The 16875-nt window shown below is 41.6% G+C and overlaps 1 protein-coding gene across 1 annotated transcript in view; it reads left to right on the top strand.

The window, feature by feature from the left end:
* Window positions 1-15738, top strand: part of LOC129764862 (uncharacterized) — a 122144-nt gene extending 106406 nt beyond the window's left edge. Inside the window, exon 9 of the mRNA XM_055764411.1 lies at window positions 61-15738. Coding sequence (XP_055620386.1) covers window positions 61-3852 — 3792 coding nt within the window. The 3' untranslated portion in view covers window positions 3853-15738. The remainder of the gene's footprint in view (window positions 1-60) is intronic.
* The last annotated feature ends 1137 nt before the right edge of the window (window positions 15739-16875 follow it).

Below are 16875 nucleotides of genomic sequence, written 5' to 3'. Positions count from 1 at the left end.
GTGAGTAAAGCCATGGTTGACCTTTGTTTATTTTTTATGGTTATCCTTCGTTCCTTACAGTCTCCACCACCGGCAGCTGTTGAATTCTTGAACAAGATACGTGAAGTAATCACAATCGCCAAGTACAAGATGTCTACGAAAAGGTTTCAGCCCTCTCTGAATATCATCCCCGAAGAGTTACAACACGCACAGGGATCGGAAACGTATGCTGCGGCCCAAACAGCATCCCCAAGTCGACGCAGTAGTTTGATCAGCTCCAGAAAGGACAGCTCGAAGAAAAGCGCTTGCTCGGGCTGTCCGGGATGTGATAAGAAGGGGGGCGGCTCGGACGTTGTTGTTCCTTCGAGCAATTGCAAAAACTGTGGCGACAAGCAGAACAGCATACGGAAGTGGTTGGAAGAAGTTTCATCGACACAAGAAGAACCGATAAACGAAGATGAAATTATGGACGACAACAAGTCTCCAGTCCTTAGTTCTGAGGAAAGTGTTGAATTGCTGAAAGAAATGGACGAACAAAAAGCTTCCGAATCAATGCCAATCAGTCCGGAGGTTAAAAAGGTACCGAAAGCTTTGCGATCCCACCATGGCAATGTTCAGAGCGACAGTTCATCAGCTTCGGACAACGAAACCATCGTTGCTGGTAGTGCTAAAGAACGATCTTCGATCGTACGCACTCCGTCGAAGGACAAATCGATCCGTTCGGATTCTAGTTCTACGCCGAAAATCGTTTCCCACAGTCTGAAAAACGAAACCGTGAAGATGACCCAGTTCGGTTCTGAAGACAGGTCACTTATGAAGAACAATAACTTTGAGTACGATCTAATGCCTAGTGATGATCGCGCTTACGATCAAGAAATTCCAGAGAGGAACTTGAACAACTCCCGGGCAAATGCAGGCGCTGATAAGATTTACGAGAAAAATGAAATATACAACATAACTGGAAGCGAACTATACAACAATCCACAGTTTGATCTGTCACCGAAAATGCAGCACCGTTCGTTGGACATCAGCAACCGCCATCATCACCACCAACACGGTCGCAAACGCTCACAAAGCCGTGTCGGATTGTCAGGCGGCAAGAAACAGATTGAAGTGTATGATCAATTCGCAAATGTCACTCCGACGAGGATGCGTAACTTCAGTCATATGCCTGACATGGTCTACGAAGCGTTAGCTATGGATCAACGGCAAAACTCATGGACAAGCAATCCGGAATCGATTCCCGTTGGTGAATTCCTGAACGAATCATGCAACAGCCGATTTAGCAGTATCGATCGAACGGATAAGTACAAAAATGAAAAGTTCTTTCATGACTTCATCAATTCCGACGATAACAACACCCTCGGCAACCGCTCGGGCAAAAACTCCTTCAACAAGTATCAACCGGATTCGCCGATTTACTCTCGCAAATCACCGCATTATTTGATCGTGGACTACGAAACGGATAGTCTGGAAAGAGTGACTTCGAAGACGCACGCCAACTTCAATACGTCCACCACGACTAGCAGTGATCTGAGTTCTCAACCGTCGCCATCGAACAGCACTGCGCTTCCACTGGAAGAAGAGGTGGAAATTCGTAATGCCATCTACGATCGGGTGGAGGGGTTTAGGAAGGATACCGACACCATAAAAAAGGAACGCGAACTGTCAAGCATTGACCCCGAGGAGTACGAAGATGTTCCCATGAACTCCTTGGCGGAAACTGTTATCCAGGTACCGACAAAAAAGGGACCGAAAATCAAAGCTGACACGCCCTTTCAGGGCAGTATAACGATCGAGGTTGAACACAGCCCGGACGAATGCGATCTCTCCACCGACAGCGACCAATTCGAGCCGGACACTTTGGACCGTAAGCCAAAAAAGCACAACAACATTGTTGGGAAACATAAAACAAACGTTTGGGGACAGAACAACGAGAAAGAAACCAATCGTCTCTCGTCATCTACGGATCTGAATAACGCCACCGTCCTCAAGAATTCCAATTCATTCAAGGAAACATCCTTTGGTAGCCTCCGGGAGATATATGAGTCGAAGAACTTGAAAAACGTGAACATTGAACAGATCCGGAATTTGGATGACCTCGAGTTGAAGTCGGGAAAGTTGCTCACCCTAGAACTCAGACATTCGAAAAGACAACGAACTAACGACAACACAGCCATAGCTCCGAAATTGATTCCTCCGGATCTGATTCCTCCGGAAAACTCCGTCTTGCGAAATCTGTACGACCAACCGCGCCAGCAGTTGAGAAAAGTTGAGGACTACGGTATTGCCCTGAAAAATTTGGCCTGTTGGAACAACGACAAGTTCACGAAGCAACCTAATGGCCCCGCCCCGAAACCCACCTTCTGCAAGCTGGAAAATTATGAATCCACGAAAAGTTTTACCCCGGACAGTGAATCTACCCAGTACACGGCTCTCTCGGACACCGATAACAACTCTTCGAAAAAACAGAAAAAGATCTCCAACTACAGCCAGGTCAACAAGGCTGGCCGCGATCGGTCGCAATCGACCGAGAAGGAGGGTTTTAGGTTGGTGGAGAGTTCGAATGATTTGAGTGCGCTGGAAAACTATATGACACTGAGCGAGTTCAGCGAGAAGAACTTCCTGGATATGGTGGATACACGTATGAATCAAGATTCGAGAGGGAAAACGCAGAATAACAGTAGAACGAAGTTCATCGAAGACATCGATAAGATCGAAGTCCTTTCCACGAAGACATTGTCCAGTTGTGAGTATGCAACGGGGAAAAGCACTCCGAATATAAATCCAAAAGAAGGCGAAGAGAGCAGACCCAGTTTCGAGGTAACTCCCATCACTACAACAAAAGTGTTCAGAGTGGAAATAAATCAAGCAACGAATGGAATGCAGATCGCCATGGGTCTCCGTGATCGTGTCAAAAAATCCAAGGACATCAAGAATGCGTGGAAAAAGTTCATCGGGATCGCAACGTCTAAATTCAACGCCAAATTGGGCGAAAACAAAAACGATTCCGACTTGGAGAAGAATTCGGAATCCTCGGATATACTGGACAAAGATGAGGGCATATCGTCGTTGATAGATGACGCCAGTACAGCATACGATAGTTCCGAGAAGAAGCATCTTCATCACCACAAACGCCATCACCATCATATTTCCAGTCCAAGTGGACCATCCTCCAGCTGTCGTCAGATATCAATCGTTCGGAGAAATTCACGTCCGAGCGCCAAGGATGACAGTGGTTACATAAGTGCCGATTCAAACGAGTTCCGTCGCCATAATAAAAAGCTGTACGAACGTTTCAATTTCCCTAGTAATTCGACGGATTCATCGGACCCAATTCAGGAGGAGAATAAATATGAAATTTGTACGATCCCGGAGAACTCTGTCAACACAGCTCGCAGCAATACCTCATCGTCTTCCGATAGCAGTGCTCGATCCGACAAGCAACTAGCTCGACCTCGTGGTCCCCCACCTCCGTTGCCTCCCCCAAATCCTCCGCCACTACCTCCAACCGCAACGATTCCCTCCAAACAGCAACATTCCACGCCACCACGAATGATCGAAAAACCACCACCTCCTCCGGTCGTCAACTCCTCGCCGCAAGTTCCTCGACCACAGGAAAATTTCCTCTTCAACACGGCCGATTCCATAAGCGTCCACGTGTATTCGTCCGATGATGAGAACATTGCGAGCAGTGATAACGCATCCTGCATCACCGACGACAACAACGATGACGATGACGATGGGACCAGTTGTGCCACGGACGACCACTGTGAGTCGGGGGCGGAGAGCGTCGAAACGAACTCGGTCTTCTTCAAGAACATACGACCCAGGCTGGTGGAGGCGTGCAATTTGATCACAATAGCTCACTAGAGAGAGGGAGGGAAGATTATTAGAATGTAGAATTGAAATAGTGTGTAAAAGTGCGAAACATGTGTGCAATAGATGGCGCTAGACAGTTAAAACCGTTGTGAAAATGGTTGTGTATATTTCAACAAAACACTTATGAGTTATTGTACCTCTGAATATTTGGATAAAGATTTACACAGATGTAAAGGGTAAGTTGCAATAATTGCAGGTTTAGTTACGGCTAAGGCTTTTTTCTGTTTTTGTGCAATCTTACGAACTGTTGTTTTAGATTTAGTTAAAATGGTTTAGCTGGTTTAAGTATGAATAGAGTTACGTATACATGAAATGCTTCTGAGAGATTTATGGAGTGATTTTATTCACAAGGTGAATATTTGTATGTTTGTGTTGACATAACTTTATCTCTATAGACATTTTATTATTTTATCGAAGGATATAGCAAAATTCATTAAATGTAGAATAATATAGGGGTATTACGATGCTCGTTAGACCGATTTAATCCACTTTATCTATCAATAATATAGAAAATCGTATTTTTTGCATTTTATACGATTTTAGATACACATGATGCATACTTTGATTGCCATTTTATACGATTGTGATTGGATGTGTTTTAATGTGCAACCTTGCATGTGCAAAAGTTATACAATTCAATGTTTGCTTTAGAGGCGAATGAACTTCAAAGTTTAAAGCCTATTAAAAACAAAAAAGAAAGAAAAGAATGTTTGCTGGGCAGTGGCGTCGAGGGAAGCTTTCGCACCCGGGGCAGAAGAGTTTATTCGCATCCCACAGCCGCAGAATAGTTTTGATGTATTAGCTCACCTGAAAGTATATTTCTATGCACCTTTCTTTACGTGCAATTTTCAAAAGCACATATACACTAATAATCTCACAAAACCGTCGCAGCTCATCATTTCCATCGAGCCACCGCAGCGACTTTAGAATTGCATTTAGCCGCTGTGTGTTGTTTATCTCATTCACATTCCATTATCGAGCTTCCGCGACGGTTTGTCATTGCAAAATCCGCACGGGAGAGCCACCTAGTGCGTTCTTACGCTTGGCTTTTTCAACTTCACTGCTTGTAACGGTTTAGTCAGCAGATCTGCCTCCATCTGCTGAGAAGGGCAGTACCGCAGCTACTCAACTCTGTCGCATACCATTTCCTTCACGAAGTTGTACTTTGTGTCAATATACTTTGACTTCTTCTCAATACGATGCAGCTTTGGTCCTTCTTAACGAGTATAAGTAAAACAAGCTTTTCTTCCACATCTTACATCAGATACTTCGCTAATGCTACATATTCAGCTACACTGCTCGATAATACAATGCACTTTAGTGACGGTCCAATCTAGCGAAATTTGAGATTGATTTGCGATCGCCAACCCATTCCGCGTCCCCAAAACACTCCAGCTGCGCATCGATGCACCCCAGACAAAGCTTAAGCTCGATCGTTGACTTGAGGTAGCGCAACACCCATTTGAGCTCGTACCCATAAGCTTCCGTTGGCGTGTGGACACGTTGTCTCAATATAGAGGTTGCGATTGAAATGCGATCTGATACAACAAAGCCCCTATAAGACTCTGGTCCTGCTTAACGGAACTTGCTTCACTCCCCCATTTGTTAAAGGAAGCATTGATAGTTGGATCCATTGGTAGTTTCGATGGTTCAGTCTCGTTCATGCCAAATTTCTCCAGAAGACGACTCAAATAAGCTTTTGGTCGAGCCAATACAGCCTTGCCTGTAAATGAATTTTAAATCCAAAAAGAAAAATCAATTCTCCAACCACTGTTGAGTTTTACGGTCAAAACTCTGACGATATTGATATCCGCTTTTGTTTGGAGGATTGCTCAGATTTTCCAACTCCTGTTAGGATATTGCATTCGTGATAGCCCACATTCACTCTTTATCAATTTGGTTATTCTATGGAGACTACAAAACCAACTTCTAGGGTTCATATATCAAGGAAGTAGCCTTTATACAGACATTTCAGCAACACCGTTCTAAACATATCCGGAAAAGCATGGATCGCCGCTTTCTCTACCACTATGTTGAAGATAACATCGAGTCGTGGCGTATTTTTAGTCTTCAAACTTTTTGCCATTGTTACTAGTTCCTCGCCCGCACGCGTTCGGCTACCTCCTCGTGGTGATTCCGGAGAAGTCCCTTTAATCCCTTTAATTTTTGTGAACTAAAATCCACAGATGTCATTGCACTTCAGATCTTAGCCATCACGATAGAGCATGCGTTCCCCGTCTCGGCACAGTTCTTTACAAGGTCTGGTCTACTCTTCTTTATTTAGTTCGTTCCTTTCTGACTCCAGCAGTACTAGCTCCCTGAACACATCTTCTGGCGCTAATACAACTAGCACGGAAGCTACTGAATGTTTGGTTCCACCAGGAGGTTGGTATTGAGGCCACAAAGCTCGGATCACATGATGGTTTACACTTTGGGCATACCCCTCGCACACTTTTAAATAGTTTATGTTTTTTTCCGGCGATGAACTGGTGCGCAGATGAGAGGCCATTCCTGCGTAGAGGCTAACGGCACCAGCTTAGTCTTTTACCAGGGACAGACATACAGCTGCACTTGCGTTGTACGTGTACAGCGTTGTACAGGTACCATCGTACCATGACAGACATACTTTGGTTGTACATTGTACCGTATGTCAAACTGACAATCAGATATTTTTCCAATTTCCACCACATATTTCAATGAAAAAGGTTTTTATTTAGTGTCTAAATTATCAAACACAACAAAAAAAGTTTCCAATCTGAGTTATTAACTTGAAAGAAAGTCAATGAAAAGAACGTTTATCAAGTGATTTGATTCTGCTTGTTCATGCTACCCACCACTAACCGTCTATGGCGCTGCGCACAGTACAACTGTAGCCATGTACAGCGGTAAAACAGGTCGGTACAGGTACAGCGATTGTACCGAGTTGCTTCCATGGTTCTAGCGCTGTACATGGTGACAGACATACAATTTTCGAAGCACAACGCAAGTACAGCTGTATGTCTGTCATAAGTATTAGCTTCTACTAGACTCTGCCCTCTTGCGTTGATACATCCGCTACCCCCTTAACAGGCAAGGATTGAAATCCCCGCCATTGACGACTGGCTTCCGAGTTTGTCCGTAACTGTATCCATTTCATGGTGGAGCTGTTCTATTGACCATCTTGGCGGTGCATATACACTGCATATGAAGATTCTATTGATGTTTACGATCACGAAACCTTCATATGAGTTCTCTACCACTTTTTTTAAGAGGGAATATTTTTCAGATTGATTACCAACTGGGTTTTCATAATAAAATTCCTAAATTTTTATTTTTATTTTGGTATTTTTCCAGGAAATCTATTGATATATGTATACAAACTATGAGTTGAAGTTCTGAGCATAGTATCAGTAGAATGATACGGCGGCGTTGTTGTTATTTATTTGGGATACTTTACACCGAGGCAGCTGGTGCATTCGTATCCTTTAAAAATTTTACAAAGTAATTTGCTATTTTCAATTGTTTGTACAGTCCTGTTTGTCTTTAAAAAATCATTAGTTTCGTTTCATTCCTATCGTCGTTCATTAGTGCATTTCTGTACACTAATTAGACGACGTTACGACGTTAGTTGTACTAACGTCGTATTGCTGTCTCTCGTTGTCGTATTTTCTGCAATGGAGGTAATTGTGTTTCACATCTAATGTTGTGCCACAGAATTCGCAGTTAGGTAGTGTTTCTCTCTTAAGTTGGAATGTATGGGTTAAACGCGTCAATGCTCGGCTGTATTGTTACGTTCCGTCCATTTTCGCGTGTCGTTTTTAATTTCCCTGAGTTTAGAATCCCTGGAGGCAAACCATTGATTGTCCCCAGATTACACCCATACCTCGCTATACGGCCACTCTTTATACGGCATTTCGCTATAACGGCGCTAGGGTAAAGGGTAAAAAATGATTTTTCAGATTCCCATAGAAATGAAAAAAAATAAAAAATAAAAAAAAGAGTCTAATATTTTGCGATAAGAAACAAAACTACCAATTTTAACGAAAATCTGAGAACCACTATATCATCGGTTTGGCATGGAATTGCTGTATACATACACATATTGTATGTAACATGAAGTTGTTTCAGTTTTGTTCATGAATTATTGTTGGTTTTCGGAGTCTGTTATTATTTTTTGTACAAATATATGTACTTTTTTTATCCCTTTTTATTTTAGGCTCATTAACATTTTAGCTGTAACAGAGCCGAATTTTATTCGTGTACGTGTCACATGTTTATCATATCTATAATTAGCACATTACACAGTTGCCATTTTCGGCGTTAGAGTATTCCCTTCTATACCATTGCATATGGTACACATTCACACAGTAGCCTTTTTTAGGCGTAAGAGAATTCCTTCTGTTCTTCCATTATCCTGTTAGACCGGACAGCGGAGACAGTTTAATGATCATTGTTGAGTTATTTATAGAACAGCAGCCCGATGTGTCTTGCAGTGCAGAGCAGTTGTATGGATGAACCGATCTTATTTCGACCGTGGATCGATCTCCATCGCTGATGATTGCTGCGTGGACGTAGTTATTCTGTAACAACACAAAGATGGTCAATGAGGGTCCTGAGTTTTGAACTCACGATCGATCGCTTACTAAGCGAACGTGCAACCAATGTGGCTACGGAGACCCCCTAAATATATGTACTTGTCATGTATGTATTTTTGATTCAAATGAAATAAAAATATAAAATGCATTTCGAATGATAAACCATGTTATGTTAATGTTATGTCGTGTTAATAAATTTGGAACCGATCCGATTGAATTCGTATGAGTTCGTATTAGAATAATTTATTCCTTATACGGCTTTTCGCTGTGAGGCCAAGTTTCGTGGAACGAATCTAAGCTGTAAAGCGAGGTATGGGTGTAGTCGTATTGTTTCTTTCACTGCCTTTAGTGTATCTTCCGCTGAAACCGGTATATTCAAGGGTGGTAGTCGTTTTACTTCATTTGCGAACTTATCCGCCTCGATATGACCATTAATACCAGCGTAACCAGGGGTCCAACAAAATCTCACGTGTCTGCTATGTGTCATTATTTCAACTTCCGAGACCACGGATGTCTCGATTTACTGCTTTCTAAAGCCTGGTGACAACTGGCAGAGTCTGTAACAATCACCAAATCATCGACTAACCTAACCGGTTCACCAAATCAACTTGGAAATCACGATAACTGAACCAATCTGCAACAAAGTAGTTCACTTGCCGCACAGAAGTTTTGCACCAATTATCTTAAGAATTCGAATTCTGGGTGCACATGCTTTCTTAGCCAATTTGCAGTGAGCCTTAAAGTTCAAAGTGCGGTCCAGTGTTATGCCAAGAATTTTTAAGAGGCTTACTTGGGGCAAAGAAGCGCCATCAATAGTAATATTTTGTGCCGGGTTCTGTCGAACATTAGGGCTACAATGGTAAGTATGTGATTTTGTGGTAGATATGGTGAAAACAACACTTTTTGACCATTTGTCAAGGGCCTTTACGACTCTTTGCAGTAGAGGATGAAGTCCTTCCGTTTTACGCACCCGCGCTACTGAAAGAATATCGTCAGCATATAGGGGAACCGCGGGTAATACGGACAGTGGGGGGAAAATGAACAGGTGGTTGATTTGTATAGTTACATTTTGAATTTCAAATTTCTGTTAATGAGTACACCTTCTACATGTTATTCTATAATATTTAAGTCACCCTATGGCAATGAATACTAATCAAAAGTGGAACAGGGAAACAAAAACCGAAAACCATACATGATTCCGCGTGTGGATGTCAGTTTAGCTGCTTCGATATTAAGCATTTTGAGTGGTGAGTGGTTTTGGGAAACATGAGTTTCCAAAGAAATAATAATTGAAGTTATTCTTAACATGTCCGTTTTACCCCCACCTCCCCTAGAAGTATATCTACCCAATTCGGTATAATTTGAAATTTGGGTTACATCGCAATAAGGAACAGTGTCACTGATAAAACGGAGCCTTGTGGCCAGTGTTGTAAACGGTCGACATTCCTCTCAACCATCACATACTGCTCTTTCGCGAGAGTCACGGCTCAATATGTATTGCGAATGTGACCAAGAATGCATTTCTCGGTTCCGACAGTCACCTCAGAACTGTTCACTGTTCACGTTGATGTTCATTAATGACACAGCACATTCGTCTCCATAAATAGTCATACGATGGTATCCATTAGCAAGACTGCTTGTGGCATCCCATTTTCTAGATGGTGCGCACTCGACAAATAGCCTTTCACACACACTTGAAACGTTCTTTCCAAGAGGAAGCTTTGCAGGATAATCATCATACGACCGCTGATTTGCCATGATTTCAATGTACGTAGTATTGCATATCGCCAAGTTGTATCGTATCAACGCCGCACCCAGAACGAAATGCATTCTATTGGACAAGAAATGCACACGTCGTCGTTAGGCTCACTCTCTCCAATTTGAAAAGACGCTAGCTAGAAGTCGCCGAACTTTTGCTTTTTTGTCTCAGTGCTCGAAGAGGATTCCGCCATCGTTTGATTGCTTCTTCAACATCGAAACCCCAGCAAGGTATATTTTTGGTCCAACGTGACCACTGCTTCTCGGTATGCTCTCAGTCGCTGCTTCTAATATTTTTTTCAGTAAAGCTATCGATATCCCATTCATTATTGATTAATTCAGTTTGCGCGGTCATAGTACCACTTTTGTCGAGATGTTTTTGTACGAAATCTTCCGGGAATGGAGATAACAATCGGAAAATGATCACTGTTGTAGGTATCCGACAGAGTATGCCAGGTGAACTTCTGAGCCAGATTTTCGAAGTAAAGTGTAATATCGATTGACGAAGCATTGCCTGTAGCTGGATCGATGCGAGTGGGTGAACCATCGTTTAGGATCACGAGTTGTTTGGTGAAGTTTGTCTCTGCAATGAAATGACCAAAGACGGTTGATGACTGCGAACCTCATGCTGTATGATGGGCGTTAAAGTCTCCAATAAAGTCCACTTTATTGAAAGGATCATTCAGCTGCGCCTGACATCGCTTGGTGCTGAACGGCATATAGATGACAATTACTGTTGCTTGAATGGGGTACTGGATTCGCACTGCCACAATCTGGAGTTTCGTATTTATTTGTACCCGCTCGAAGAGAATATCTTCACGGATCGCGAGGCCAACGCCATGCCGCCAGTAATGTTTGTGGTTTGATTTGAGAATCAATTGGTAGTTCTTGCCGACAAAGTCTAGCTTTGTGATCGTTTCTTTCATTTTCATCTCTTGGGGAGCTATTATGTAGGGTTCATGTTTTGCGATGAGATATTTTAGCTCACTGACGTTAGCCCGAGTCCACGGATATTCCATTGCAGCCCGAAACATCTGTTAGAGTTCATATTTGTCGATGTTGCGTTCGACATTGAAGACGGATTGATATTCTGCGTTAAAGCGTTCTTCTGCTTGTATATTGTTGCATTGAGTCAGTTGTGTGTTGAGAATTGGTTGTCCTTTCTGGAATGGAGAGAAGTGGCGCGAGTGGCGTTGGAGATCGGGCTGATGCTGAGCAGACCTGTCGTTTGTCGTATTCCGCAGTGCCAACCGCTGTTGAGACTAATAGATTATTGGTTTCAGAATCGCCAACAATAGAGGGCAGCACTGTGGAGAGACTTTGTGTGATTCGTATTTGTTGAAAGGTTGATGTGACATTTTATCCAAACTTTTTCAATGATCCTTCGCCAGGCGAAGGACATGATTGGGTTACTGCTAAACGTATATAAAGAGCGGTATAGAGGCGAATGAACTGCAAAGTTTAAAGCCTCTTAAAAACAAAGAAAGAAGAAGAAGAGCGGTAGGGTTTGTAGGTTTCAAAATGATGTCACTAACCTGTGGAGCAGCTTGTACTGTGGAAAGGCTGTGTATAGTTCTGTTTTTTGTTTTTTCCTGTTGCTTCTTGGTGTTTGTTGGTATAACCAATTAAAATTGATCGAGAGTAATGCGTGGTTCGTTCAATAGTCGACCGCACAGGAGACTTCACCGTCAACGGGTTGGGGTGAGACGTCCCGGATAGATTCATCTGCCTGCTGTGCCTCTTCAAACCGACTATTTATGTTGGTACGATGCATGGTCTTGTTATCGATTGTGATACATGACTTGGACTGTGATGATTGAGTTCTATTGTTTTGAGGGTTCATTATCAGGTGTTTCTTATAAGTTGAAAGCGTCTTGGTCAGTTCCAAAATCGGTAAGATCCCCCTCATCCACCATCGGTTGGTTTGTTGTTCGTCTCATTTTTATTGGGCTTCTTGTGTTGTTGGACATTTTCTTCGGTGGCGGCGACATTCCTGTTGGTTGATATTGTTGTGCATGGTATGATTTGATTGGACTGTTCCTCGTTTTGTTTTCTTTCGACTTGTTTCTGTGTCTGTTTCAATTGTCTGTGAGTTCGAGCGTGATCTGATTCGTGTGGCGTGTGGCGCAAGTGGCGTTGGAGATCGGCCTAATGCTGAGCAGACCTGTCGTTTGTCGTATTCCGCAGTGCCAACCGCCGTTGAGACTAATAGATTATTGGTTTCAGAATTGCCAACAATAGAGAGCGTCAAGATATTTTTTCATTCTTTGGTTTTGAATTTCAAGTTTTTCTAATTTCATACCTTTCGTATCTGGGTCGATGACTTCCTTTACAGTTTCGGCAGAACGGTTCATGTTCGCACACTTCTTTATCCTAGTGTTTATTGGAACAATTAGTCGGTGTTTAGTCAGACCGGACCATGTGACATTTTTATGATTTCGAGAAAAACGAGTTTGAAGTTTGGTACGATTAGGGGTTTTCATTGAGCGCTCAAAAAAAACGATAAGTTCTTCCTGCTGTACGCATGATTTTCCAAATTTGATAAATGTGGAATGTAGCTTACAAAATGGTTAACCTAATCCATTCAATAACTCGAAAATTTTAATTTTGCGACTTGGTCCGCTCTGACTTAACACCAACCAATTGTAGCATCGCGTTGGGTTGGGGCAGTTTATTCGTGAATGGCCATATTCGTAACATTGAAAACATAGCACTGGATTCGGGTAATACGGTCCAGTTCTCACACGAACTACTCAGACCTTCACGGTTTCAGGATATATACTACGATTAAAAGTTAGAATAATAGCTTGCGTTTTTTCCTTGTTGCCTTTCAATATTCTCCTCGCTTTCATAACTGCTTGTTGTTCCAATTTTTCTTCGATGTACTTTTCGCTGAGTTGTAGCAGATCAAAGGAGGATATAACGCAACGACTTATGTTGAGCGTGGGATGCAGTTCTATTGATACCTCCATTCCGTAAATTAGTTGAATTGTTTTCAACAATTGTTCAACTTGTGTTGCATTTCTTGTCCTTATCACGTAACGAGTACATTTCTGCTCACTGGTTGCATGCTCGATTGGTTCAGCAAAGTCCTCTAAATGTTTTCCGATCATGAATGGTTTGATTGGTAAGTCAACTCCATTTTTACCGGTGAGTAATAGAGTGGTGATAGACCGAAACTCATTTCTCGGGTCTAAGTATCTCGGAAGTCCTCTCCCGGATGACCTCTCTGGGTCATCTTCTTCAATGGCTTAAACGTTCCCAGTGGAACTTCCGCCGTCTCAACGTAGTATCACTTTCGTCATTTTTTTGATACGTACTTAGTTGTGATTTCTATTCCAAATAACACGCCTTGATTGTATTCTGAGTGACAAGCTCTCGAATACGCGTGGCCACACAGTGCAAGACGAAAGAAATTTCTATGACAAAAAATCTCCTGGCCAGAACGGGAATCGAACCCGAACCCCCGGTATGATAATGTGGGACGCTAGCCACTCACAGGTATCACGCAGTACTCACGTGAGTAATGTGATCACAATATAAATGAGGTTCGTTGCTTTCACCTTTAACCCTTTCGTTACGAGCGTCGTCTTCAGACGACATGAAATTCATACTGCTCTTCGATCACACCAGCGCGATGTGCAAACTTTTCGGCGCAGTGTACCGTACAGGGGTAACACTTTGTCGGCGGGGCACACAGCCGAAATGAAAGGGTTAAGCGATGCGATGGATACACTGAGTTGTTAATCCGTTCTTGAATTTGAATATTCAAATCACATGGAGCCGCATGGCACTTCGAATTTTCAAATTTCGAATTCGTTGGAGACGCAAATATTGAAATAGCTCTTTCTTTTCATGTACCCTTTTACTTTCACACGTAATCGAAAACAAGGTCGAAAAGCTTTACTCGCGACTACGACACTTTCAGATCAGAAAAAGATATTGCCCAGTGGCGGAGCGCCAACTTAGAGAACTACGGGTGGCGGAGTCCAACTTTCAATCCAAATTTGCGCGAAACGATTGGGTTTGAATGAACTTAGCAAAGCTACCGATTACTACGGATGCTCTACAGCATAAACCATAAAAAAATCGTTAACGTAAAACTTTATGATAAAGTTATCAAGAAACGACAAAAAAAGGCAGATTTCCAGCTGCAGAGAATTATACAATTTGTATAAAAACATAGATATTCAACCCTCAAAGCCGATACATCTTTATTGACACAGCCAAGTGTTTGCCTTTTATGTTCCGATGTACCATCATGTGGGGAGATCGCATATTTGCGTGCAAAAAGCTAATCGAGACGATCATCATGTGTATTCTGAAAATAAATAAGATCAACGTGATAACAAGTATGGACCCAAAAAGGTAACGAGTGCAATGACACACACGGACAAATATATTAGAATATTAGTTGAATCACGATGCAATGAAACGTAATCCAAACTAAAATTATATCTAGGATAATGTATAGAGACAAATATTTAAAGCAATTGATTGTAAATAAACGAACAAGCTATGCAAGCTACACAGAATAGCAACTAGTGTTTAGCGAGGCCGGATGTGCAATAAAACAAACAATCCAATTAGTTCTTTAAGGTGCAATAGTTAAATATCATTCCATTAGTTAAGGCATTTAATGAGGAGAGCTAAAACTGGTAGTAATAGCTTAACAGCTATAGTACCAAAATTATAACGTAACTCTTCCATCAGATTCATTTTGTTTATATATTTTTATTTTGTTTCGTGTTTATTTCACTAATATTATGTTATGCTACTGTTTTTGTAGTTCGCCTAGCTTCGTAAGTACCTGCCAAAAATTTAGCATTAAACAACGATATGAAAATCATTTAGCAATAGGAACAATGTATGTGGAGAGAAAAAAAATCAATGTTTAGTGTTAAGATTCACCACAGCCGTTGAAACTTTAAGGATATAACGCCATTTGAAATCAGTCCGCGTTCACAAAGTAGTGCAATTTAAGGAAGGAATTTGACTGGTATTATTTCCGTACCTATTTTAAGAGGGTTAACCATGGTGATTAGACCATTAAGGGTAGTTTCATTATGAACTGTGAGAAAAGATAACCGACGAATTGTTCGATATTTATTTACGATTGTTTACTTCATATAGATACGTGATTAGATGGATTAGATAATTAAACAAAATACTCATATTTTGTTGATAATATTATGAACAGATTTTTTAATAACATAAATAAATGATAGTTGATAGTTTTTTATCATGAAGTATTACTCTTCCTCTCATCTCTTCATAGGAGCATGAGGTGAAACCATTAGTCGTATAGGGGAAGTGTTTAGTTCGCGATATATATTTGTAGTTTAATAACAGCTCGAGAGTTTTTATCAGAGATAAGAGCTTTTTTCATATGCCTGGAATTGCTCACAAGAAGACATTTTTAGAAATTATTTGGACTATACAATTATAGAGTTTTATAGAAAATACAAGTTCGATGGCGATTTTCCAGAAGATGTGAGTGAGGTAGGAAAATTGATGTTAGTTCAATAAACGTTTTTTTATTCTATTTCTATACCGATTGCAACAGAAAATATGAGAAATATCCGTTAGTCCACCATATACAAGGTTGTCCATTTCGTGGTTCGGTAAAAAACAGCACTGTATTCTGACCGCTATCAAACTTGGTCTTCAATTTTGAAGAATGTCGGTTTTGTCTTTTTTAACACCAGGACTTCAACAAACTCCTTCCTCCTTAATCTGTCCTATCCTAACCCTCGGGGCGCAACCTTCTCGTTAAGCATTTATCAACGAAAAAAATAGTTCGCTTCTTTGACGAAGCTCTAAAAAAGAGCCAAGCTTAGTGAGGATTCTTAGTAATGTCATGCGTGCATGTATATACAATATTTTTCCTATTTATTTGATATAAAATGATCAAAACAAGTTATGTTAATGAGCACTTGTTAACTACGGCTTTAGCCGTACTGCCCATCTTAGCTCACCTAGTGTTTTATATTTCTCAGGGTCGGCTTTGGCCCTCGGGAAGAATGTTCCAATCTTTGAAAACCAGTAAAGCGGAGAAACGAAATGCGGACACGAGAAGTTGTCTGGCAAACGGACTGGCTTTGATGATAGAGGAAAATAGAGAGTAGTTAGAGTTGATTTTTCTTTAAAATTGTATTTTTTCGGTTTATCGGGTTAGTATGGTACCGTAATCATTGGGGCCCTTGCTGTCCTTCGTGGTCGTCGTCGCGCTGCTGATCACCGTTGATGCTGGAAGGAAGGAGGTGTTTTCCTGGATTCTCCGAAATCTCGATCGCCCGGAAAGCTTCGCGTGAGAACGTGGTGGTAGGCGGCCGGTGTTTTTCAGCAGGGCACCCGAGGATGGTGGGTCCGCTTGACGAAATCAGTAGGACGTCTTCTCTCTCTCTCTCTCTACTTCTTTTACTTCACTCTACCACTCACTTTTTACTTTCACGACACTTTTCTTTTCTTAATTTTCAACTTTCTACAGCTTGTCTTTGACTTTCTTTACAATTGACTTTCTCCAACTTTTCCGTTTGTTTTTCGTTTCCTGGCTCCGGACTAAGTGACCGAGTCCCCCAATCTCTCCTTCCAAGTCAACTTATTTTCTCTCCTCCAGTTCCTTTCCTCCTCCCATTTCCTTCTTCCATTTCCTCTCATTTTCACCGGAAGGACATATGTC

Source organism: Toxorhynchites rutilus, chromosome 2 (genome assembly GCF_029784135.1).
Source record: "Toxorhynchites rutilus septentrionalis strain SRP chromosome 2, ASM2978413v1, whole genome shotgun sequence".
In the NCBI taxonomy this organism is placed as follows: domain Eukaryota; kingdom Metazoa; phylum Arthropoda; class Insecta; order Diptera; family Culicidae; genus Toxorhynchites; species Toxorhynchites rutilus.
The sequence above is the reverse complement of the archived record's forward strand: the minus strand, read 5'-3'. Positions and strand labels throughout refer to the sequence as shown.